The sequence below is a fragment of the Ahaetulla prasina genome, chromosome 5, assembly GCF_028640845.1.
Source record: "Ahaetulla prasina isolate Xishuangbanna chromosome 5, ASM2864084v1, whole genome shotgun sequence".
In the NCBI taxonomy this organism is placed as follows: Eukaryota; Metazoa; Chordata; class Lepidosauria; order Squamata; family Colubridae; genus Ahaetulla; species Ahaetulla prasina.
In genome coordinates, this window is record NC_080543.1 from 62225296 (window position 1) to 62252381 (window position 27086).

The window sequence follows — 27086 nt, forward strand, 5'->3', positions numbered from 1 at the left end:
TGAAATTGCACAGCTCATCTAGCTCCCAGGGTGTCATGGAGTAAAGTTTCAGCTTTGGTAGCTTAGCTCCTGGTATGATCTCGATGGCACAGTTTGGGGGAAGTTTGTCTGACCCCATCTTGCTAGACACCTCTGCTAGGCTGCAGTATTCCCAGGAATGCCCTGCAGCAGCTCACTTTGGATGGCAGCTGCCACCATTTCTGCAGCTGCGGTTTTCCTTGCGACACCTTTCTCCTGGGGTTTCCTCCTGCTTGGGAACATCCGGGTCCCCTTCATCCAGTCCACCCACAGGTTCTATGTTTTTAGCCATGATAGTCCTAGGACCAGGGGCGATTCCATACCCAGAACCACAGTAAAAGCAATAGTCCCAGAGTGGCTCTCCATGACAAGTTCCAGGGGCTCTCTGGCAAATATGGCGAGGACACTTCCCACGGTGGACCCATCAAGCTGGCAAAACACTATGGATTTTTTTAACTGTCTTAGTTGGATCCCCAGTTTTGCCAGTATGGTTGGACTTATTAGGCACCGGGTGCACCCTGAGTCTAGTTGGGCCATCAGTGCCACCTCCTGCCCCATGTTTGGGATAGCAGTTCTTCAGGCACAGTGATGGATTAGATTGCCAAGGGGTCATCATCGTTGTTGCTGTTGGACAGACTTGGCTCTTCTTGTAGGGTTGGGGTTCCAGGTCTGTGTTTGAGGGAGGACCACGACCTCGCTGTTCTTCAGGGCGGTTTCTCTGGAGCAGTGGGAAGATTTTGCTGGCTTTCCTCAGAATTGCCGGTCTCTCTTTCTGGTCACCGCGCAGTGGTCTTCCTTCCCACACTTGAAGCAGGCTGTTAAGTGTGGTAGAGCAGACTGGGGCTTGGCAACCTCTCTCTTCCTCTCAGGTGCTGACCTCTTCCAGGTACTGCTCGAATGGTACTAGTTTCGGGCTTCATTGATTTTGGCTTCTTCTGCCGAGAGGTACCAGTTTTGTAGGCGAGCTGGGTCTCCTCTACTGATGCAAGTGTGATACAGATAATCATTCAGTCTGTCCTTGAAACAGCTCACCAGTATTTCTTCTGGCCAGTCCACGCAGCATGCCAGGTCTCAAAATTCCTCTATGTATTTGTTTACTGGCCAGCGACTCTGGCTTGCTTTACGATTTTGATGCAGTCCCTGGCTTTTTGGTCAGCTAGGGGGTCCTCGAATCTGCTCTTCAGGGCCTTCATGAAGCAGTTGAAATTTCAGAGCTCAGAGGCATCTGTGTTATGGAGGGTCACCATCCAGCATGCGGCAGCCCCCTCCAGGGCCAGGGTGATGACCCTGACCCCCTCCGTTGAGAGATCCCTCCCATACTCTTGCATGTAGGTAAGCACATGTGCCAGGAAGAACCCCAGTTGCTGGGGGTCTCCATTGAATTTTATGCCCAGGGGTCATGCAATGTGGTGTCCCCTCCTGCCATCATGAGGAACTTACACTCTACCTGAATCTCTCCAAGGTGGGTTCGCTGGGGTGGTGATGGGTTCATTGGCATTCTCAATGGCACTTGTGGATGTCCCAGGGGCTGGGAAATTCTATCTCTCACTGATGGCCTCCTCTCAGCCCCTGTTGTCTCTAGTGGCACAGGCCCCGGTGACTCAGACTCTCATGCCTTGGAGGGCCTCCCTCATGAGGTGCATTGCTTACTTCATGTGTTGGTCAGATCGGCCCGATGCTTCCTCCATCTCGTAGTCATCATAAAGGATTTCCAGCTTGTGTTCCCACCCCTGCTGTTGACTGCCCCAGTTAAAGGTGACTCCTCGGGTTCTCCGATCCCAGTCCTCCTTCTTCCCTATGTCGATGGACCACCTCAGCTTTGCGGAATCACCCAGGATGATTCCGTCCTTTGTCCACATGCTGCGGCTTGAGACTCGATGGAGAACTTCCTCCCTGCATTCAGCTTCCTCATGATTGCTCCCCTGGTTGGACATTATTTGCATGGTCCCCACTGCAGATTCTGCCTAATGTAAGGTCCTCCTCACCAGCCTTCTCAAGAAAGCAGAACTCTTGAAAAAAAATGGCATTTCAAAAGGAACTTTTATTGGAAGACAGTGATAGCAGAGAGAGTGTAGGCAGAATCTGAATTTCATGCACTGGAGCATTAGTTTAAACCACTCCTTTCGAGGCCCCTCCCAATGTCCAGTTCATCTTTAAACCAATCCCAAGATGCAAAGATATTGTGAGAACTTTGGGCTGAGAAGGTGATAACAAGCATTTCCCCGGCACCACAATTTTGCTTCTTCATTGCTGAGACAAAACAGATGGCCCAAGGCACATTCTTTCCCCCTCCCAACATCCCAAAGGTACATCAAAGCAGAGAAAAGGAACAAATAAAATCCCATGCAAGCGTAACCCAAATCCTTCTCCCTCCCACCAGAATGTTAGGGTCCCGATAGAGATCTATGAGACCTGATAGATACCATACAGACAATGGCTGCCATTGCTGCCTCCTCCCCCAGAGGTGTGCCTACAATATGAATAGAATAGAGCAGAAATATTTTATTGTTACTTTGAATGTACACTAATCGGCATACATTAAAATGAAATTTCATTGCATACAGCTCTCAAAAGATCACCACCTCTAATATAAACGTTCCTGTCCTATTGTTTTCTTTCATTATATACAATTAATGTAGTTATTGCATACTTATGCTTATATATATATATATATGCTTATATATTATATAGTTACTTTCATGTTTATGCTTATATATATTGTTGTGACAAAATAAATAAATAAATAAATAAATAATTAAACTACATAAACATGACAAAATAAACAAATAAATAAATACAAAATGTTAGAATATTCATAACTGGGAAGACATGGTAACAAGATCAGCCAATGAATAGATATAGCAACTAAGTCAGCCAATTGGGAGCTGAGACAGACTGGAGCCTGGGCGAATCTTAATCTGTAGCTTCTGATTCTGTGCAGAGAAGAGAAACTGAAACCAGTGTGTGTGAACTTGTCTGCTGCTCTACTGAAATGAAACTAATTGTTCTCTCCTGCCTTGTGTTGTAACTGCTACTATGTTGAAGAAGAATCAACTATTGGTATTGTAAATACTTCATCTGTTATTATGTGTATAAAGAAGTTAATGAATCCTGCTGAATCAGTTTATCTGTGTGTGCTTCTGGATTTGATTGTTATAAGAAACTCTGACAGGTTATGGGCCCAGAGCACACAGAAGACTGAATTGTAATTAAGCTGAAGAGCCTACCTGTGTTTAAGGCTTGCAGGATGGCTGCTGTTAAATTGCAGGAAAACTGTCTGCCTCGTTTGGGACAGAAGAACTATATTATTTGGGCTGCAAAGATGGAATGTTTCTTGAAGGCTAAGGAGCTGTGGAATATAGTTATTAATCCACCACAGGTGCCGTTTACAGCTGCAAATAAGAGACAGCATGATAAAGCAGTATCTTATATCATATTGAGTTTAGAAGATGAACAATTTCTCAATGTAGCTGATTTAAAGACTGTGAAGGAGGTCTGGCTGAAATTAAGAAATATGCATGTGAGTGTGTCAGCATGCAATATTGTTCAGTTATCAAGAAAGTTATACAGAACCTGTTTGCAACCAGGTGAATCTGTGGAACAGCATTTTATACAAATGCAAACTTTATTTGTGGAGTTAGAACAGCGTAGATTTCAGTTTCCTGAGTCTCAGAAGGTGCTGCTAGTATTAAACAGTCTTGATGAAATGTGGGACATTGTTTCTGCAGTATTTGAGGGAAATGCCTGTTATCATCTCCACAGCTCAAAGTTCTCACAACAACTTTGCACCTTGGGATTGGCTTAAAGATGAACTGGACATTGGGAGACAAAGTGTAAGGAAGAATGAAAGAAACGTCTTGCTTCATCCTGCACTGGGATGTTACAATGCTGCTGGGATCAGGCACCTTCAAGAGAAGAGTACAGCTACCCCTTAGTCTATTGCATCCGGATGGGCAGTTACGCTTCTCACCCTAAAGAGAGAAGTAACATCAATGACAGGGGCAGGGGGAGCTGGTTTTGACTATGGCTACATACAAGGACATCGTTAGCTATATCACACACAATTGGGTTTTGGAGTGGGGAATGGAGTGTGGAATGGAATAGAATGGAATCATAGGGCTGGAAGGAACTTTGGAGGTCTTCTAGTCTAACCCACTGCCCAAGGCAGAAGACCTACTACCATCCTGGACAAATGATTGTCCAATCTTTTCTTGAAAACCTCTAGCAATGGAGTATCTAAAACTCGGAGAAAAAATGTTCCATCGATTAATTATTCTGACTGTAGGAAGTTTCTCCTTAGTTCCAGATTCTATCTAATGGGCTTTCACCCATTTTTTCTTGTCCTGCCTTCAGCTGTTATGGAAAGTAAATTGACACTATGGAAAATAAATTCACACTGAGTGAATGCCCCTCAAATGCCAGAAGACAGCTACTATGTCACTCCTATACCTTACCTTTAGGCTGGACATACCTAGTTCCCTTAACTGTTCATCATAAGATTTAGTCTCCAGACCCCTTATTATCTTTGTTGCTCTTTTCTGTATTCTTTCTAGAGTTTCAACATCATTTCTGTATTATGGTGACCAGAATTGGACCTCTACTCCAAGTATTCCAATTTGCTTTATTTAATCTAATCCTCTTCATTTCCTCCTCCACCGCCATCACTGTGCAATTATCCTTTGCATATTGAATAGAATAGAATAGAATAGAATAGAATTTTTATTAGCCAAGTGTGATTGGACACACAAGGAATTTGTCTTGGTGCATATGCTCTCAGTGTACATAAAAGAAAAGATACGTTCATCAAGGTACAACATTTACAACACAATGATGGCCAATATATCAATATAAATCATAAGGATTGCCAGCAACAAGTTATAGTCATACAGTCATAAATGGAAAGAGATTGGTGATGGGAACTATGGGAAGATTAATAGTAGTGCAGATTCAGTAAATAGTTTGACAGTGTTGATGGAATTATTTGTTTAGCAGAGTGATGGCCTTCGGGAAAAAACTGTTCTTGTGTCTAGTTGTTCTGGTGTGCAGTGCTCTATAGCGTCGTTTTGAGGGTAGGAGTTGAAACAGTTTATGTCCAGGATGCGAGGGGTCTGTAAATATTTTCACGGCCCTCTTCTTGATTCGTGCAGTATACAGGTCCTCAATGGAAGGCAGGTTGGTAGCAATTATTTTTTCTGCAGTTCTAATTATCCTCTGAAGTCTGTGTTTTTCTTGTTGGGTTGCAGAACTGAACCAGACAGTTATAGAGGTGCAAATGACAGACTCAATAATTCCTCTGTAGAACTGAATCAGCAGTTTCAGTTGGGCAGTTTGAGCTTACTGAGTTGGCGCAGAAAGAACATTCTTTGTTGTCCTTTTTTGATGATGTTTTTGATGTTAGCTGTCCATTTTAGATCTTGCGATATGATAGAACCTAGAAATTTGAAGGTTTCTACTGTTGATACTGTGTTGTCTAGTATTGTGAGAGGTGGAAGTATGGAAGGGTTTCTCCTAAAGTCTACCACCATTTCTACGGTTTTGAGTGTGTTCAGTTCCAGATTGTTTTGGTTGCACCACAAGGCTAGTCGTTCGACCTCTCGTCTATATGCGGATTCATCATTGTCTCAAATGAGACCAATCACTGTTGTGTCATCTGCGAACTTCAGTAGCTTAACAGATGGATCATTGGAGATGCAGTCATTGGTATACAGAGAGAAGAGAAGTGGGGAGAGCACACAGCCTTGGGGGGGCCCTGTGCTAATTGTACAGGTATTTGATGTGATCTTGCTTAGCTTCACCTGCTGCTTCCTGTTAGGAAGCTTGTGATCCACTTACAAGTCTGTTCTGGTACCTGTAGCTGGTTTAGTTTAGTTAGCAGAGTGTCTGGAATGATGGTATTGAATGCTGAACTAAAGTCTACAAAAAGGACTCTTGCATAGGTCTTTGGAGACTCAAGATGCTGTAGGATGTAGTGCAGAGCCATATTAACAGCATCATCTGTTGATCTGTTTGCTCAATATGCAAATTGAAAGGGGTCTAACAGCGGATCCGTGATGGTTTTCAAGTAGGAAAGCACTAGCCTTTCAAAGGTTTTCATGACTACAGATGTTAGAGCAACTGGTCTGTAGTCATTCAGTTCCTTGATGGTGGGCTTCTTCAGCACTGGGATGATGGTAGAGCGTTTGAAGCAATGTATATTGTATGTATATGCCAGGGGTGAAATGTTCCCGGTTCGGACCAGATCGCTCAATCCAGTAGTGATGGTGGCGGGTGGCTCAGAGAACCGGTAGCAAAAATCCCTGCCCTCCTCCCATGCCCAGCTGAGCTGCGTGATCATCAGAGATTTTTTTTTACTTTTAAAAGCATTTTTTCTTCAGCCGAAAAGAGGGGGCGTGGCCAGCGTCATGACAGGATGGTGTGCCCCGGTGCTGTGAGGTGAACGCCAAAATTCCTGCCATTTTGGGGGTTCTCAATGAAGCATAACTGTCCTGGAGGGACAGTGAAGAAAGAAGATACTGGCCGGTGCAAACAGGGAAGTTGCAAATTCCCTGCAGCACCAGCATCCAGCCTTCGACCCAACGACAGGAAAGGCAGCCATTAGAAGCTGCCAAAGTCAGAACGGCCACACAAGAAGATTGAGCAGGAGGTGAGATCAGAACAGAGTATTGTTACCGGGTGAGCAATTGGCCAATTCGCAGGTAAGAAGAAAATTTTAAAGCTCAAAAATTTTCCAAATTGAAGTCAGTGGCTAATTGGCATGCGGAAACTTAAAGTGAGAGGAAGCAAACAACAAAGAGGATTTACAAGACAAAAGCCCTAAAAGAAACAACATTCCATCTGGATTTAAAAGTGGTTTTGGAAGAAAATGTAGATGTTGGAAGGAGAAGAAGACTGAGAGGAAGCATCTTTTGCTAATGAAAGGATTTAATAGAGGAAGCTGCTTTTGTGTATTAACGAATGACATTTTGTTGCTGGGGAGTTGTGGATAAAAAAAGAAGACAACATTGTATTGTTTTGTCTAAAGGGAAGAGGAACATTGGAACATTGAGGAGTACTTGTTTGAACAGCTGTGGTAAAGATCAAGATTGAAACTGAAACCTGGATGACCTAGAGAAAAAACATTTGAACTGGCTTTCATTTGGAAATAGAAAAAAAAAAAAAGGGGGGGGGAGAGAGAGACAATATTTTGGACTTGAATTTGGACTATATATAAGTTAAGATAAATAAATCTAAAAAGTTTTTCTCCTCATATCAAAAACATGGAGAATTAGGAAAAATTATGGGAACAAACAAGCAGAATTGTGGCTTAAAAATAAAAAAAGAAATGAGGAAAAAATTATGAGGAAACAAGAACAAAATATAATGTTGAAAAAGAAATGAGTGAGGATAATATAGATGATCATATTGGGATTGATAGTGAAAGAACAAAAATGGAGAGAGTGAAAGATATTTTACAAAAGAAAGGTAAAAAAGAAAAAAAGAAAAAATTGAGGGGGAAAATTAAAAGAGTGAAAAAAATAGATGATTACATTGGAATTAGCAGTGACAGAACAAAGAGAAGAGGAGGAAATAGAGAAAAATTGAAGGGGAAAATTAAAAGTAAAAGTCAGAGAAAGGTGGAAAAGAGGCTGCAAGAAAGGGAGAAAGAAGAAGATAGAAAAATATTAAGAAATGAGATCTGGGAGAGACTAAAAGAAAATGGTTAAAAGAAGGAGAAAAATGAATAGTAGAAAAGAAACTAAAATAGTGGTAGAAACTTTCTTTCTTTCTTTTTTCTGGAATAATGGAAATTAGAAGAAATATATGGATTATTGTAAAAATGTAGTAAAAAAGGTTGAAATGAATGAAGGAAATTAAAAAGAGAAGGAGGAGAAGTAAATTAAATGTGGAACATACAATGGGATATACGTTTTCTTTTTTCTGTTTGTGTCTGAGAATGCATGGAATGAGAGAGAATTAAAGTTGATAGTAAGGAAATAAAATTTAAATATATAAAAGAATGGAAAATCTAGCAGATGAAATGTGAAAGATAGCATGGTTTATAAGTGAAAATGATTGAAATTAAGATGTAAAAGGGAATAAAATTAAAATATTAGTAAATGATGTACACTATTGGAAGAAAATAATAAGTATTGAATTGTGAACAAAAGCTTTAAGAAAATAAGAGGTGGAAAGTTGCATTAATTGATTGTATGATATAAATGGAATAAGATGAAGACAATGTTAATAACTAAAATATAGGAGGGGAGGTTTGAGAAATATGCATAATAAATGAGAAAATTGGGGTTGTCTGGAAACCAGAAATAATGATATGAAAATAAATACAGCAATGGAGAGAGATAAGAAGAAGGAGAGAGATGGAAAGGGAGAAGGAGGGAGAGAAAGAAGAAAGGGAAGAGGAGAGGAGGAAAGGTAGGGGAAATAAGAGTAGGAGAGGAGGTTAGATAGGGAGGAAGTAGGGTGGAGGGTGTTGTGTCTTGCCCGCCCTCAGAGCAGCCGGGGCCTTCTTATCTGCTCCCGAACACGGAGGAATGTATGCCTCCCGGCCCCAGTCTTGGCTCCATGCCCAGACAAACTGCAGAAGAAGGAGCACCTCCCTGCCCCAGCCCTGACTCCATGCCCAGGCAAACGGAGCAGCTAGACCCCTCCCCCTCCTCCACAGCATGTGAGCCTGAGGAGGGTTTATTACCAACAGCTGATTGGAGTGATCCTCGCATCAGAAGATTGGATAGGCGGAGGCAACAAAAGGAAGGGAGGGGCAGGCCTTAATGAGTGCTGAGTCATGGAGCCACACCCTATGGCCTATATAAAGGATCTGCTTTCTGGCAGTCTCTGAGTCAGGCAAAAGTCGAACTTATCTTGCTGAAGTCACTTACTGGTCTCCTGCCTGCTCTGAGGACTTTGCTAGGACTTTGGGCAGAGCTGCAGAGGCAAGCCTGATTCGGATTTCCCTGACCCGGCCGTCAGCGGAGGAGTGGGACACGACAGAGGGGGAGAAGGAAGGGGAAGTAGAGAAGGAGTCGGAGAGGAGAGAAGAAAGTAGGTAGGAAGAAAGGAGGGAGGGAAAGGAGTGAGAGGAGAAGAAAGGACTGCTGTGAAAAGAAAAAGATGAAATGGAAGAAAGACAACCCCGAATATATTTGAATATATTAGGATAAAAATTGAAATAGTTAAAAAAAAAGAATGAAAGGGAATGAACACGAATAAAAATGGAGAAATTAGAACTTGAAGGCGAAAGAAGATGTGACTTAATAAAATGAGCAAGGAAATATTAAGAAATGAATAAAAACTATGAAAAAAGGATATTTTGGCAAAAACTGTAACTAAGTAAAATATATTTGAATATATTGAATTGTATAAGATATGATATGGCCAATACTCTGTTCATAAATTATGTATGTGTGTAGGGGGGGAAACTAAAAAATCAATAAAAACTTGTTCTAAAAAAAAAAGTTAAAAAAAAAAGCCTCTGATGATCGTGCGGCTCAGCTGGGATCATCATAGGCTTTTAAAAGCATTTTTTTACAACCTCTTCGGCTGAAAAAATGTTTTTAAAGGTAAAAAAAAAATTGGCCACACCCACCCAGTCACATTACCTCCCCCACCAAGCCACGCCCACAGAATCGGTAGTAACAAATTTTACATTTCACCCCTGGTATATACAATATGTATATTATATTTCTTACTCTAACATTGTAGCATTGTAGCAAGAAGCAGCTGCAGCATTGGTAGTGGCAGGAGGAGCAGACCCAGGGAGGACTCGCATTAGAAGGGGGGGCGAGAGTTTGAAGGCACTGCAAGTCAAAAGCTTTGGTGGCAGGACAGGGATTAGGTATCTCTGCCTGGAGTTTCATGCTTCGGAATTAAAACATAGCTTCCAAAATCCCTTTTGCAGAGAACCCAATTCCAATATCAACAACAGTACGATTCAGCACTGTGCAACTCTTACAACTTATGTTAAGTGCCAAAGTGAAATGACAAAATAAACTCTGGTTTATGTACAACCACAGGATAAAGTGGCAAGTGGCACAGCCACAAACCATTTACAGCATGTTTAATGGCTTACCATGATACTCTTAATTTATTTTTACTTATTTGAGACTTTTGATTCAATGTATGAAAGATATCAGTGCTGTAGTTTTTGGTCTAATAAACTCATCTGAATATGGTCCTGATTTAGACTGTGGGAGCAGAAAAGGAATGCTGGGTTCCATTAGTATCCCTCTTTTGTCTGCATGACGTAATGACTGTGTGTAGAATTTGGAAAGCCTTCCATACGTGGGAATCTGATTCTTCAGATGTTGCTGAAATACAAAGTCCTGCATCTCTTATTTTTGGTGATATTTACTGAATATGCTGGGAAGGTTACTTTAGGAACTTCGGAGAAGCCACTGGTTTTTTTTTAAAACTGCATATTCTGCCCTTTGTTTCCTCAAAGAAAGGAATTTAAGTTTCATTTCTCTTTAATCATTAATCTATGCAAGAAATAATAACTGAAAGTAATGTGTAGGCAGTTGGCTGAAATTATTGACTGAGATGACTAAGTTATTAACTGAGATGACTAAGTTATTGATGAGATCGCATCAGCACAATTGTAAGCCATGGCAGGAACTCTTTAACAATGAAGGATTTATCAGTTAGATTAGGAAGGCAAGTGGTACAACCTCAAAAACACTAAGACTTACCCATAACCCACAGATTCCTAGTTCTCATAAATCATGTAAGTTGCAACTTTACTAATTGCCAGAAAAACTGCATGGACTTAACAATATAGTCCCCAGGAATCAAGACTGACCACCTCTGCTGGAATTAAAACAAACCATATCTCATGACTGAGTGAAGCTAAAAGTTTATGATAATTATCTACTTATGATAATTATCTACTTATGATAATTATCTACTTAATAAGTATTGCACATTGGCATGTCATGGATGAAATTGCTCATCCAACGTTCTCATCCTACAAAATTGCTCATCCTGCAAAAGATTTCATCTGTTTGCCATACAAGCCCAACAATGGCAGGGTCATGCATGGAAAGGTGCTCAGTGTTAGAAGCAGATGATCACTCCATCGTCAGTCGTGAGAATTGCAGACCAGAAGTTCTGCAAGGAGCTATGTTGGGAAAAACCACTCTATGTTAATATGAGGTGATGCTGTTTAAGAATGTATTATACATTATTCTGTGATATGTGAGGATTTCTGGATTTCCTTTATATGATTTTAAGAAACAAAATCAGTCTTTACCTAAGTTGGCTTGCAGAATAATTAGTTTAGGGACTCTAAAGAAATTGGTTACTTGTGATCTTTTTGTCATTTATTGAATAAAATGAAACTTTTTTGGTTTCATTATTATGACGGGAAATTCTACCAGATTTTGATTTTCTGGAATGATTACTCATTGTTTAGTTCTAAATAAAACCACATGTTATTTTTTTCCTTTCTTAAAAGTGAGTAATGAAACTTGTAAAAAACTAGTATACCTTCCTACTTTGTATGAAATATTGGTTAATAAAAATAGTAACTTAAAAAAAATAATTCTACATATTAATGAAAAAAATACAACATGCATTCAGTATACCTGTATGTATGATTTACAACAGCTATGTTTTTCCTTCATTTTAAAGTATTCTAACACTATTGTGTATGTTCCAGTTGCACATTTGACCTAATATAGTGAAATCTGTCAGTCATCGACCTTTTACTCACCATGGAAAATAGAGCCAAACTAACCCATGTATAAAATAAACATTATGGTTCACCACTTTCATATTTTATGTTTTCTACTATAAGGGTAAGTTAAACTAGCAGACTGACTGGAACAGAACCAATATGCTCAATCAGGCACCAATGGAAGGTTGTTGTTTTTAAAAAGGAAGCCCATGGAAAAGCAGCACAGTTAGTGAAAGAATTAAGTATCACTGCATGTAGAGAAACTAATTGGGAATAGGCTACTATACGTAATCCTTGACTTACAACAGTTCATTTAATTTCCTGACAGTTAGAAAAATTAATCAGTGAAACAACTTGCCTCCAGAAGTTGTAAATGCTTCAACACTGGAAGTTTTTAAGAAGAGATTCAATAACCATTTATCTGAAGTGGTGTAGGATTTCCTGCCTAAGCAGGGAGTTGGACTAGAAGACCTCCAAGGTCCCTTCCAACTGTTATTCTATTCTATTCTATTCTATTCTATTCTATTCTATTCTATTCTATTCTATTCTATTCTATTCACATTTAAAGTGATTTAATGACCATTCAAAGTTATAATGGCACTGAAAAAAGTGATTTATGACCATTTTTGACACAACCATTGCAGCATCTCCATGGCCATGTGATTTACATTCGGAAGTTTGACAACTAGTTCATATTTATGTTGCACAGTTGCAGTGTCCTAGGGTCATGTGATCATCTTTTACGACCTTCTGACAAGTAAAATAAATGGCAAAGTCAGATTCACTGAACAATGTTGTTACTAATTTAACAACTGCAGTCACTTAATGTGGTAAGAAAAGTCATAAAATGGGGCAAAACTCACTTAACAAATTTCTAATTTAGCAATCTAAATTCTAGGCTCAATTGTGGTCGTAAGTCGAGAACTACCTGTATATGCTTTCAAGAGATGAAAATAAAATCCAGTATGCTAAATTTTATTTGCAAACACTGAAGGTCTCTGTAGTTCAGAGATTAGAATTAATTTCCCATGTAGAATATGAATAGTAATCAATCAACCAATAATATGATAATAGATACTTGGTTTGGCAATTATGCATATGAAAATAATTTGACAATTGCAGTCAATCACAGGATGAGACAAGAACAATTTAAGGTTAAGGGTCCAAAATAGTTAATGCAATGTTATGCAAAATAAGTGAAACCATAATTCAAGCCAGGCGAAAGCTTTAGAGAAGTGCAACAAAGTATGCAAAATCATTTTGTGGAGTGAAAAGTATGAAGGAATATGATACAGTTTATTAGCCAGGAATAAAGACATGATTTGGGTATTATTAAGATTCTTTGTACCCCCCCCGGTGGTTCATCACCATACAACTTTCCTAACAGAGAAAGCAGGATTAAATACAATATAACAAAAGAAACTAAAGTTTTGTTAGAATGGATTATTAGCATATTAAATTTTTTTTTTAATTTAAAAAGTTTTACAAAAACAATTTTTTAAAAAAAAAAATATTCCCCCCCTCCCTTCCCCTCCCCTTCCCCCCCTTGAGACTTTCCAGAACAAAATACAGGGTATAAAATCTAACAATCATAAACTAAAATACCACAAAAACCATAACCCATAGTCTCCTCTCCCTTTGCTCCCTTAACTCCCCTTTCCCATTTACATTAATACATTAATATAATACAATTCCCAGATTCACTCATAAGCTATTTGATACTTTTTAGTCTGATACTTATTTTGAATGTAGTCAATCCAACTTTTCCATTCCAATATATAACTTTCTTGAGAATAGTCTTTCAAAAATTTTAGCCATTTCTGCTAAGTTCGATACTTTAAGTGTCCATCCTTCAATTATAGGTAAATCTTCTTTCTTCCAATATTGCGCAACCAAGAGTCTTGCAGCTGTTACTAAATTTAAAATCAATTTAGTCTCTATTACCGTACATTCCGTAATCATCCCCAATAAAAACAATTGGGGTAAATTTTATCTTCTTTTTAAGAATATTCTGCATAATCCACCAAATTTTTATCCAAAATGCTTTGATTTTCTTACGTCCACCATACATGATAATAAGTACCATCCTCACAATCACATCTCCAACGTTTAGCCTGCATATTCGGATACATACATGCCAGTTTTTTAGGGTCTAAATGCCATCTATAAAACATTTTATAAAAATTTTCTCTTAAATTTTGTGCTTGTGTAAATTTTTCCCCATGTTTCCAACATTATAGGTTGCTGAATGTTTTGCGTCCATTTTATCATACAATCCTTAACTAATTCCGTTTCTGAATCTATTTCTATCAATACATTATACAACCTCTTAATATGCAATTGATCTTGATCTCTAATTTGTTTTACCAAATTTTCCTCATTTTGCATAATACCCATTTTCTAGTCTATTTTCCATCTAGCTTGTAACTGTCCATACTGAAACCATGTATAATTTATCCCTTCTTCTCTCATTTTATTTAAAGATTTTAATTTTAATTTAATTTTAATTTAATTTAATTTATGTATACTGTTGTGACAAAATGAAATAAAATAATAATAATAATTGTAATTCACCCTTTTCTACAATAAGAAGTTCCTTATATAACCATCTCCAGTTTTTGTTCTATATTTATATTCTCTATCATATGTCCAGGAATTGCCCATATCAGGTTCGCCTGATACGCCAGTTACGCCCCTTTCTGGATTGGGCTTCCTTATGCACGGTCGCTCATGCCCTTGTTACATCCCGCCTGGACTACTGTAATGCTCTCTACATGGGGCTCCCCTTGAAGGGTACCCGGAGACTCCAACTGGTCCAGAATGCGACTGCGCGGGTGATAGAGGGAGCACCTTGTGGCTCCCGTGTAACACCCCTCCTGCGTAGTCTGCACTGGCTCCCGGTGGTCTTCCGGGTTCACTTCAAGGTTCTTGTTATCACCTTTAAAACGCTCCATGGCCTAGGGCCAGGATATTTATGGGACCGCCTACTGCCACCATTAGCCTCTCACCGACCAGTGCGCTCTCACAGAGAGGGCCTCCTCCAGATACCGTCAGCTAAACAATGTCGGCTGGCGACCTCTAGGGGGAGGGCCTTCTCTGTGGGGGCCCCTACCCTCTGGAACGAGCTCCCTCTGGGGCTTCGTCAACTCCCCGATCTCAGGTCCTTCCGCCGCGAGCTGAAGACCTTACTATTTCGAAGAGCAGGATTAGCTTGAACGTAGTTTTTAAATTGGGATTTTTAAAAAAGGGGTTTAAATGAGGTTTTAAAATTTATACTTATAGTTTTAGGGCATCAATTGAATTTAACTGTCTATTCTTTTAGCTGTTTATATGTATTATATGTTTTCTGTTGTTTTTTGGCTGTGAACCGCCCTGAGTCCTTCGGGAGATGGGCGGTATACAAATATAATAAATAATAATAATAATATTGGAATCTTGTAATCTAACTTATATTGATATTTCTTCCACACCCTTATCAAAGCATTTCTAAGAATATTGGTTTTAAAAGTCTTATCCACTTTCTTGTCATATAATAAGTAGGCATGCCATCCATATAACAAATAATAACTTTCTATATTCAGAATTCTTTGCTCTGTTAAATTAAACCAGTCACTAACTAATGAGAGAACAACCACTTCATAATACAATTTCAAATTAGGCATTTTTAAACCCCCTCTTTCACGTATATCTTGCATTATTTTTAATTTTATTCTCAGTTTTTTACCCATCGAAACAAAATTACTAATCCCTTTTTGCCATTCCTGTAAGTTTACATACTTTTTAAGTACTGGTATCATTTGGAACAAAAATAAAAACCTCGGCAAAACATTCATTTTTATTGCTGCTATTCTTCCCAACAAAGATAATTGTAACTTCTTCCAATTCTCCATTTCCTTCCGTACTTTCTGCCATAATACCTCATAACTATTTTTATATAATTTCACATTAGAAGCTGTAATATATACTCCTAAATATTTAACCTTCTTTACTATTTCATATCCAGTTACCCTTTCTAATTCTTCTTTTTGTTGTATATTCATATTTTTAGTTATCATCTTTGTCTTTTGTTGGTTTATTTTAAATCCAGATATTTTACCATACTGATCAATTATCTCCTTTAAATATATAGCTGAATTTGTAGGTTGAGATAAAGTAACAAGCAAGTCATCTGCAAACACTCTTAATCTATAATCTTGATGTTTAATTTTAATTCCCTTTATTTGATTCTAACCACATATTTTATTCAATAAAATTTCTAAAGTTAAAATAAACAACAATGGAGACAAGGGACTTCCTTGTCTCATCCCTTTCTCAATTCTAAAAGGTTCTGTTACACTACTATTAACTATTATTTGTGCTGTTTGCTTCTGATATATTGCTTAAATTGCTTGTATAAAATAGTCTCCAAATTGCATTTTTTCTATTAGCTTAAATAGAAATTGCCAATTCAATCTATCAAAGGCCTTCTCAGCATCCAGAAAAAAGAGCACTGCTGAAACTTGGTTGTTTCTTTCCAAATATTCTAATAAATTTACAATTTGTCTCATATTATATCTCATTTGTCTCCCCCTGATAAATCCTAAAGGATTTATCAGGGGGAGCATATTAAATTCTTGATTATAATAGCAAATTAGTTAAAAGGATAGGTTATTCCTCAGTGGAGATTTTTGAGCAGAAATCAGATAACAATTTGTTGTGGGTAATGCTTCTAACTGAACAGAGAACTGGATTAAACATTCCACAAGATTTCTTCCAACTCTGAATTTAGGATTCTCAATGGATTTTCCAATTATTTTTCCATGCTAAACACTAGCACAGAAAAAATGAGCAAGAGTGGAGGAGGAATGGCTCGCACATATCTTTTCATTGCTATCTGAAATCTGCAAAACAGTGCACTGTGAAAAAGAAATGTCTAGAAAAAGTGAATAGGCAGTAATTTCATATCTAACAGAAATGTAAGTATGTCCTCTGTTTCAGTTTTATAGTTTAGCTATGTTTAACTAATTGCCATTATATAATAGTATCCCTCATCCCTCAAGAAAGTTTAGTATTAACAAGAAATTAGCAGGAAATTGTATGTGTGCAGTATTGTACCATGGCAGCTACAGTGGAAATTGCTGTAACTTGATTATAAAGAACTTTCCAGGAAATTGACTTTTGCAGAAATCTGCTCTGAGTATCTTTAGATCTGTAGAAACAAGTTATTGTTTACATGTGACCTACAGATATACATTATTACAACCCATTAAAACTTGAATGAAGTTTACATCAATGATTTTTTTCCTATTAAAAAGTACATCCTTTTTTCAGTAAACAGTTAATGAATATGTGAAAAGAAAAAATAATTACTTTAAATACTGTAAAGCAATGGGAAAAAACATACCTCAACTCTTCAATTGACATTTCCTACATTTCAGTTTGAAATGTTTTTACCCATGAAGTAAGATAAAGCATATTGGAATTAGACTTTGGAGCAGCAGATACAAATCTACCTCTTCTCTGCATTCTGAGAATGCAAAACCTGTAGTTCTTATATATAAAAATTTAAGTGTACCATAATGGGAAATAATTAGTTAAATAATGTTAATGGAATGAGAAAAGAAAAATGGGCCCTGAAATGGATATTAAATTATACAAGAGCTTTGTATACAAGAGCTTGCTTTTTGTATGACAATGATAGCAAAAATTATGAATAACTTATTTTAGTAGCAGCAAAATATTATGTATTCAGTTAGAATAGGAGCATAAAAGTGATGTTTTTTCTAATAAGTCATTTTTCAACAGAATGACATCATCCAATTTGGTGTGGGGAAAAAAGTATGTTTCTGCTATTGTGAAAAACAGCTTGAAAAGAATGAAAACTGAAGAGTTTTAAATAATTTTTAGGAACAGGTGCATGTGGAAGTTGTTGCAAGTTGTAGCAAAGATATATTTACCAATAGGTGTTTTTAGTGCATGAAAGAAAGAGGTGGGTTATGTAAGAGGCATGGTGGTGCAGTGGCTATAATGCAATATTGCAGGCTAACTCTGCCGACTGCCAGCAGTTCGATCCTGAGCAGCTCAAGGTTGACTCAGCCTTCCATCCTTCTGAGGTTAGTAAAATGTGGACCCATATTAAGGAGACAATATGCTGACTGTAAACTGTTTGGAGAGTGCCATAAAGCACTATGAAGCAATCTATATGTCTAAGTGCTATTGCTATTTGTATTCCTGACTCAGAGTGAACTTGAATTCCTAAAATCTTGAATAGAGTGGCCATTTCCCAGTTCCTTTCAGCTGTATTAGAGCTATCAGCACCTTGGGGAGTTTTCTTATTGAGTTGCTATTTGCATAGGTCTTGCCCACACATCCACATTCTTCTCCCCCCCTTCAACTAGTGCCTAGTAAAAATAGCAAAACTTCCCTTCTTTTTCTTTTTTTAAACCTTAGAGAAGGGGTGTAAAACTCAAGGCCCATGGGCTGGATCCAGCCTACAGGGTGCTTAGATCTGGCCTATGGAGCTGGCCTGGAAATAACAAATGACCAGCCCGCAGTGCTTCTGCTAGAAAAACTGGGCACAGGGAGGCTGTGTGTAGCCCCCCTGTGACTCGTTTTTAGGCTGGACAGCCTTCTGCAGCACTCTGCCAGCCAAATAGGGGTGTGGGGTCCCTCAGAGGCCTCCCTCGACCTGTTACAGGCTGAAATGGAGCCTCAGTGGGCCGGATCTGGCCCTCTGAGGCTTTGTTTCGGCCTCCATTCGGGCCTCCCCCGGCCTGTTACAGGCTGAAATAGAGCCTCCATGGACTGGATCTGGCCCTCTGAAGCTTAGTTTGGCTCTTTCCACAGACTATGCCTGCTTTGCTAGCATCCCGGATTCCATTTACTCCTCCCCATCCCATCCCCATCCCCCCCAGTTGGAGAGATTGGGAGTGGGAGGCACCGTTTATCGGTGGTTTCCTCCTATCTCTCTGACTGGTCACAGACGGTGTTGACAGGGGGGCAGAGGTCGACCGCGAGGCGCCCCACTTGTGGGGTACCTCAGGGGTCGATTCTATTGCCCCTCCTGTTCAACATCTACATGAAGCCGCTGGGCGAGGTCATCAGTGGTTTTGGGGTGAGTTATCATCTGTACGCTGACGATACGCAGCTGTACTTTTCCACCCTGGACCACCCCAATGAAGCTGTCGAAGTGCTGTCCCGGTGTCTGGAAGCCGTACGGGTCTGGATGGGGAGAAACAGACTCAAGCTCAATCCCTCCAAGACGGACTGGCTGTGGATGCCAGCACCCCGGTTCAGTCAGCTGCAGCCGCAGCTGGCTGTGGGGAGCGAGTTATTGGCCCCAACGGAGAGGGTGTGCAACTTGGGTGTCCTCTTAGATGGGCGGCTGTCGTTTGACGATCATTTGGTGGCCGTCTCCAAGAGGGCCTTCCACCAAGTACGCTCGGTGCGCCAGTTGCGCCACTTCCTTGACCGGGATGCCTTATGCACGGTCACTCATGCCCTCGTAACTTCCCGCCTGGATTATTGCAATGCTCTCTGCATGGGGCTGCCCTTGAAGTGCACCCGGAGGCTGCAGTTAGTCCAGAATGCAGCTGCGCGGGTAATAGTGGGAGCAACTCGTTGCTCCCATGTAACACCACTCCTGCGCAGTCTGCACTGGCTTCCTGTGGTCTTCCGGGTGCGCTTTAAGATTTTGGTTACCACCTTTAAAGCGCTCCATGGCTTAGGACCCGGGTACTTACAGGACCGCCTGCTGTTACCGTTTGCCTCCCACCGACCCGTACGCTCTCACAGAGAGGGCCTTCTCAGGGTGCCATCCGCCAAACAATGTCGGCTGGCGGCCCCCAGGGGCAGGGCCTTTTCTGTGGGAGCTCCCACGCTCTGGAACGAGCTTCCCCCTGGTTTACGTCAAGTGCCTGATCTTCGGACCTTTCGCCGTGAGCTGAAAACGCACTTATTTATTCAAGTGGGACTGGCCTAAAATTTTATAAATTTTATTGGGGTTATTTATATTTTAATATTTTAATTCGTTTTAAATTTGGCCACCTTATAATATGTTTGTTTTAATTTCTTTTAATATTGATACTGTGATTTTTTACTTGGCTGTACACTGCCCTGAGTCCTTCGGGAGAAGGGCGGTATAAAAATTGAATAAAATAAATAAATAAAATAAATTTCCTATGGCTTTACTGTACTTACTTTTTGAAGAGCTCCAGAACAGGCTGGACCACTTGGCAGAGAAGCCAAAGTCTTTCATTCAGAAGCCCATGAAGCTGTAAGAATGTGAGATGTAAGAAAAATAGCTTTCCCCATCTGAATAAAAGATGCCATGCGCACCTGCAGGCTTAGTTTTGTCCCAGTCTGGCCGGCGTCTAGCAGCCTCCTGCTTGTTGCTGACTGGCTTTTTCGAATGAACAGCTTCAGGGATTGGGGTGTGGCAGCCAATCAACAAGGGGCTTGCAGTTCAGCCCGATGAGACAAAGGAAGGAAGCTCTTTGTTGATTAGCTGCTGCTGCTGCCTCAATCCCTGAAGCTGTCCTAAGGCTGCTGTGGCTCTGCCCAGGCCATTTCTATTACCAGAGGCCTGCTGGCTACATGATCCCAAGCTGAAGTTTTTTTACTCAAAAGCTGGTGAAAATGTTTTCCTTAGATTTCACGTTCTTACAGCTGTGCCATCATCTGAATAAAACACTTCGGCTTCTCTGCCAGTGGGTCAGCCTCTTCTGGAGCTCTGGAGATCTTCAAAAAGTAAGTAATCCATGGAAAATGGGGTGGGGAGTACCGGACCCCAGCAAAGCAGGCCCAGTCTACGTAGACCCGGTGGAGCTGGATAAGGGTGAAACAATTGTGGGAACCCCAGGGGAGCATGACGTAACTCAGTGGATTGGGGGAGGCCTTGGATGGCCTGCTCCAGCATTAGGCCCCACATGTTCTTCCTCACTCAGAGATATCTCATGCACATTTAATGACCTGAGCATTCGATTAACAAATGCATTGGAGAATTTATAACAGAGTTGTTAATACTTAGAACACACTACCTGCCTCTGTGGTCTCTTCCCAAAATCCCCAAAGCTTCAACCAAGAACTGTCTACTATTGACCTCACCCCATTCCTAAGAGGACTGTAAGGGGCTTGCATAAGAGCACAAGCGTGCCTACCGTTCCTGTCTTATTGTTTCCTTTCATTATATCCAATTAATATAGTTATTACATACTTATGCTTATATATATGCTTATATATTGTATAGTTATTTCATGCTTATGTTTATGTATACTGTGTGACAAAATAAGTAAATAAATAAAATAAAAGCAGGGAGTGATCACGTTCATTTAATGTGATTCAATCAAATGAACCCTTGGGTTACAAATGTAATGGGCAAGCTCTATTAAATTCGTAACTTGAGGATTACCTGTATAATGAGAGTGAGGGAGGGTCTCAGGGAACTCCTGCCTTAGTACTTGGCCACCACAGGTGTCCCTCCAAAATGAATCCCGTGTCACACACTCTTGTGGCCATGACCCCCGGCCCTCTGAAGTCAAACACACCCTGATGCGGCCCACAATGAAATCCAGTTTGACACCCCTGGGTAAGATTAAGGCTCATTAATCTACACTTTTGCCTCTTATAAAAAAGGACTTCGTGAAAGCTCTGATTAATCAAAGGCATGATGAGTGGCAAAGAACAGAATTTATGGGACTGTCTGGTTATGATAGTGGCATATGGAAATTGCTGCTTGAAATATAAGATGTATAAATGGTGGCACTTTAAGAAAATCAGGCAGGTTTCCGGTTGATGTCGCAGCAAGATCAGACACAAGGTGTGGGTCTCCACACTCCAGTGCCAAATTCTCCCTGCTTGTGGGCTCCAAAGGGAGCCAAAGCTGCCCTGCAGGGGCGGTGAAGCAAAAAGGGGTGACCTAGGAGGTTGAGGAGAGTTGTAACTCTCCTGTCTGACCCAAGGTTCATTTTCTCTCTCAGCCACGGCAAGGAGAAGAGGCAGCCAAAAGATGGCTGTCGTGAAGCTGGGACAACCAAGGAACAACTAAGACTGGTGCTGGAATGAAGGGGAGAGGATTCCTTTTTACTTAAAACTTAACCCCAAAGAACAATTTAGAACTATTTGCTCAGAATTACTTGTTAAAGTGGCAATTAAGCATTCTGAGAAAAATACGAGACTGGAAGGAAAAGTCCTAAAGAGCGGAAACAATAAATTTCTAAAAATATAGAAGATTGGACTCTTAAACTGGGAAGACATGGTAATTGGAAGGCATTTTAAAATGCTAGAAATTTTTACTTAAAAAACTTATCCTGCTTCTATAATTGAATTATAATTGAAACTACGATCAAAATAACTAAAATGAAGACCGACTATTGGCAACATTGAAATTTAAGTTGAGAGTGCCACCTACTGACAAAAAGAAAATATACAAGTCTGGGAATACTTAGATGAAGAATTGTGATAATATCTACTGGGTAATATTTAATTACCCCACAACTACTGGAGATTCAAATATGAGAACATTGAAGTTATTTAATTAAAGTGATCCCTGAATGCTATGCTAGAAGATTGACCCTGTAAGGCGGACGTAAAGAGACTTTTGATAACTCCTGGAACTATCTAAACAGAACTGATTGATTTCCTATGGGATACAAAGAACTGTGATCAGTGTACTTCTTGAAGGGCAATTTTAGGTCTGAATAAATGGTTCTTGGAATACTAGACAAAAGTGGGATTTTTTAAAAAAAAAAACCACCAAAACAAGGTGTTTCAAAAGGAAGAAATGAGTGGAACTTTGAAGGAGATGGCATCAATTTTCCAAAGCACAAAGCACATCATGGAGACAGGATTTAAGGAGATTATGGAAAAATGGAAAATACTGTACAAGGGATGATGAGTAAAGATCTAGACATTCAGAAAAGGGAGGAGCCAACAGAAAAAATGGAGGAAAAGGTAGAACCTAAGAACCAGCAAACAACAGAAGACAAGGAAGAGTTAATAATAAAAATAACAGTGATTGATGAATTAAACCAGGGCGAAAATATTTTAAGAGAGTTGAAAAGAGAATTGGAAATACAGGAAAATACCCTTGAACGGGAGATAGGGGTTTGGGCAATACCGTATTTTTCAGAGTCTAAGGTGCACTTTTTTCCTCCTAAGAGGGTAAAAATTTGGGTGCATCTTGTACACCGAATGTAGTAAAAAATGTGAGGCACGAAGGCACCGATGGTCTGTAGCAATCCCTGCAGCCTGGAACATCTGATTGGGGGTATTTTGGGAGGTCAAGCCATCTGCCAATCAGCTGCTCATGCTGAATCAGGCTGCAATAATATGCTGAAGTTGAGCTGGCTGTTTGCTATTTGTTGCAAAGACTCAGAGTTTACAACAGCAATCACATCCAGAAAGCACACACAAGTAACTGATTCAGCAGGATTCAGTAACTTCTCTTTATATATAATGTAATACATGAAGTAAATATACAACATGGTATAAGCAAAACACAAGCAGAGGAGAGGAGTTTCAGTTTTGAGCAGCAGACTAGTTTAGAGCTCAGCGCAGACTCAGAGCTGCAGAGCTAAGCTACGCCCAGGCTCTTTGCTGTCCCCTTCCTTGTTGCTCACACAGCAAATATTGTTTCAGTTTCCAAACAGTCTTCAACTCTCTCACACACTGACAGGATGCTAGCCAGATGAATACCGATAGATCCAAGAAAGGAATATGGGAGGCAAGTCAAAAAAAGCATAGCAATTAAAGTACTGAAGTGGGCAAGTGATGATTGTTAGAAAGGAAAGGGTTTCTCTTTTTTCTTTGATGTTTTGATTTGCTTTTCTTTTTCTCCTTCTTTCCCTTCTTTTTTAGAATGGTGCCATGATTATAAGTTATGTAGAAATAAGAGAAGGGGAAAATATTTGTATACACATACCTTTATATAATGGAATAAAAGTAACAATAAAATGGGAAAACTAAAGATTGAATGATGGTATTATTATGTATTAATAATAATGTGATTGGCATTGTAATAACATATTGAAACACTGAGAAATTAAATAATGAAAGAATATACTTTAATATATGCATTTCCTGTCTGGCCACTCTCAGAGGGTCAGATTAGGTAATCATCTCTCTTCAGCCCTTATTTTTAACCCTGGTACACCACAGGGCTGCATGTTGAGTTCCTTACTCTATACTCTTTATGTGCATGACTGCATTTCCACTCATGCTAGTAATATTATTACTAAATCTGCAGATGATACAACAGTGGTGGTATTGATCTCTGTGGGGGATGAGTCTGCCTATTGAGATGAGGTGGAATGGTTGCTTTCATGGTTTGGAGACAATAACTTGGTCCTTAACACAAATAAGACCAAGGAGCTTATAGTGGTCTATAGAAGGAATAGATCAGACATCCAGTCCTTGCTTATCAATGGAGACTGAGTGGAGCAAGTGGGCAGTTTTAAGTTTCTGGGTGTTATCATAAAAGAGGACCTGACCTGGGGCATTCACATTGCAGCACTGGTCAAAAGGGCCCAGCAGAGCTTATACTACTGGAGACTTCTCAAGAAACAACATCTGAATGAAAAACTGCTCATGGCCTTCTACTGCCGCACCATAGAGAGTATTTTAACTTACTTCATCTGTGTATGGTTTGCCAATTGCACAGTGGCAGATAGGACAGCACTCCAGAGGGTCAACACCATTGCCCAGAGGATCATTGGTTGCCCTCTCCCCTCTTTGGAAGAGTTTTATAGCTCCCGCTGCCTTAAGAAAGTTCAAAATATTCTTAAAGATCCATCTCATCCTGGGAACACTTTTTTGGAACTATTACCATCTGGCAGATGGTACAGGATAATAAAAACAAGGACAAATAGGCTGAAAAACAGCTTCTATTCCAGGGCAATAACCATATTGAATTCTACAGTATAGTGCAATATTGGGTTTTCAATTTCAATTATATATAATGTAAAGGGGTGGGTTCTAAAATTCTTTACTATTGGTTCTGTGGGCGTGGCTTATTTTGTGGGTGTAGCTTGATGGTCATATGACAGTGGGTGTGGTTTGATGGTCATGTAACTGGTAGGCATGGCCAACTCAATGTCACTCACATCAAGGAGTGCCTCGCCTAGCCCCTCCCCTCCCAGCCATTCCTTGTCATACCCAGCCTCAATATATCTATAGTTCTGTAAAAATGTTGTTCATCCTTTTTCAACTTTATTATCTACATATTAAAGATGCACTTTCATGGACCACTGAAAGGAGGAAATGGCTCACATGCTTTGCCCAAGAGTGTGATAGGCAACAGGCTTTTAAGGGGCTGCCAGAAAGAAGGGGGGGGGCAATGTATTTCCAAAGCACCCGAAGGCAAAACAAGAAACAATGGATGGAAACTGAACAAAGAGAGAAGCAACCTAAAACTAAGGAGAAACTTCCTGACAGCGTGAACCAATATAGGTGCAGAAATATTTCAGTCTATAATTTCACATATAAAATAGCCATTTGTGTAATACAACTTGCATATTGTTCAAAACAGTCATTAGTATTATGGCTGATGTTTGACAGCAAGCCTAAAAGTCAAAGATTACAAGAGTGCTTCTTTCTCTGTATGTATACAAAACATCACATTTATTTATTTTTTATTTATTTATTTTATTAAATTTCTATACCGCCCTTCTCCCGAAGGACTCAGGGCGGTGTACAGCCAAAATAAAACACAGAATATATACAATTAAAAGAATTTAAAATGAACTATTACTATGTGGCCGATAATTAAAACATTTAAAAAATTTAAAATATTATTAAAACCCCAATTTAAAAACAACTATTTATGCCAGTCCTGCTTGAATGAATAAATATGTTTTAAGCTCACGACGAAAGGTCCGAAGATCAGACACTTGACATAAGCCAGGGGGGAGTTCGTTCCAGAGTGTTGGTGCTCCTACAGAGAAGGCCCTACTCCTGGGGGCCGCCAGCCGACATTGTTTGGCGGACGGCACCCTGAGAAGGCCCTCTCTGTGAGAGCGTACGGGTCGGTGGGAGGCATAAGGTAGCAGCAGGCGGTCTCGTAAGTACCCGGGTCCTAAGCCAGGACCTACCAGGAATACCATATTAAGATGGACTTACGCAGTGATGAATTTCAACATTTTTTACTATTGGTTCTGTGGGTGTGGCTTGGTGGGCGTGATGGGAAGGATACTGCAAAATCCCCATTCCCTCCCCACTCCAGGGGAAGGTTACTTCAAAATCCCTATTCCCTCCCCACCCCACTAACCTGCTCTGGGAAGAAATCTAACTCCCCACTCTTCATTTCCCCAAATAAAATATTACTCATAAGAAAAGGCTCCCAGAAAAGAAAAATCAAGCTGCTAACAAGGAACCCACCTGATATTCATTCCACATCCCTGCCAGCTGCATAAAGGAAACTTTGTAAGAAGAAAACAGCCATTAGATAATAGAAAGTGGAAGTCGGACGTTCAGCTCCATTTACAAACAATATTCCCCCCCACCCGCCCTGGCGCTATCATGTCCTATATAATTGCTGGTTTTTCGATGCCCCGCACTCGCGCTCATGTTTTTGGTTTCAGGCAAACTGGTTGTTACAACTGGCAGCAGCCCACCATTATTAATGACATTATTTGCACTATTATTTACACATTCTCTAGCTAGATAGACAGGTAGGTAGATAAGCTTCTAAATCATGTTTTCCCAGGGTGGGAAACTCTACAACATTTATTATAGAAAGATCTGATAAACTAAGTAGGAATGTTCCATTTCCATTATATGAGCTCAACACATAAGAACTTTATCAGAAAATACTCAAAAATAAAATATCAGAAAAAACACTCACATGTCTGATGATAACATATTTGTTTGCCTTACACATCCCAACTTTTACTCCATGTACTCTGAACAGTAAAGCACATGTAAAGTCACTTTAAATGTAATCTGAATTTAGGGATTTAAGTTCAAAATGGTACTTGTTAAATCAGCCCATATTTTTTTCATTTTTCTGCAAGAACCTGAAAAAGGTCCCAGTGTTCTTAAACCAAATACACTTTTAGGATTGTTCAGGAACAGAAAGCAGAAAGATATTTGCATTCACATCAATACTACTAATTATATGAAATGACTATATATCTATATATTACTAAAACTCTACTGTTTATCTGTTTAATCTTTAACACTGTTTTATCAAAACAATGCATCATGGGGCAACAAATTTTGAATCAAGGTAGTTCAAATGAGCTTACTTACAGAATACATCCAAAATCGGGGATCCATTACTCCCACAGAATTGAAATTTGGCAAATTTTATAAAACATTTTATTACATAAAATTATCATAAAGTACTTTATGACATAATACAAAGTGTCATAAAATATTTCCTGTAGTCACTTGCTGCTGCCTAATTACTATGTAGTTCAACATG

At 39.7% G+C, this 27086-nt stretch overlaps 1 protein-coding gene across 1 annotated transcript; it reads left to right on the top strand.

Moving 5' to 3' along the window:
* The first annotated feature begins 16509 nt into the window (after positions 1-16509).
* On the top strand, positions 16510-25560 carry LOC131200155 (uncharacterized). Its single transcript, XM_058186602.1, has 2 exons — positions 16510-20413; positions 21643-25560. Exon 1 carries the CDS (start codon positions 18744-18746, stop codon positions 19644-19646), a length of 903 nt encoding a protein of 300 aa, XP_058042585.1. The 5' UTR covers positions 16510-18743; the 3' UTR covers positions 19647-20413; positions 21643-25560.
* Positions 25561-27086: the final 1526 nt, after the last annotated feature.

Bases quoted from the DNA above. Each gene is read 5' to 3' on its own strand.
- LOC131200155 (XM_058186602.1), top strand. From the start codon at position 18,744: ATGAAGCCGCTGGGCGAGGTCATCAGTGGTTTTGGGGTGAGTTATCAT.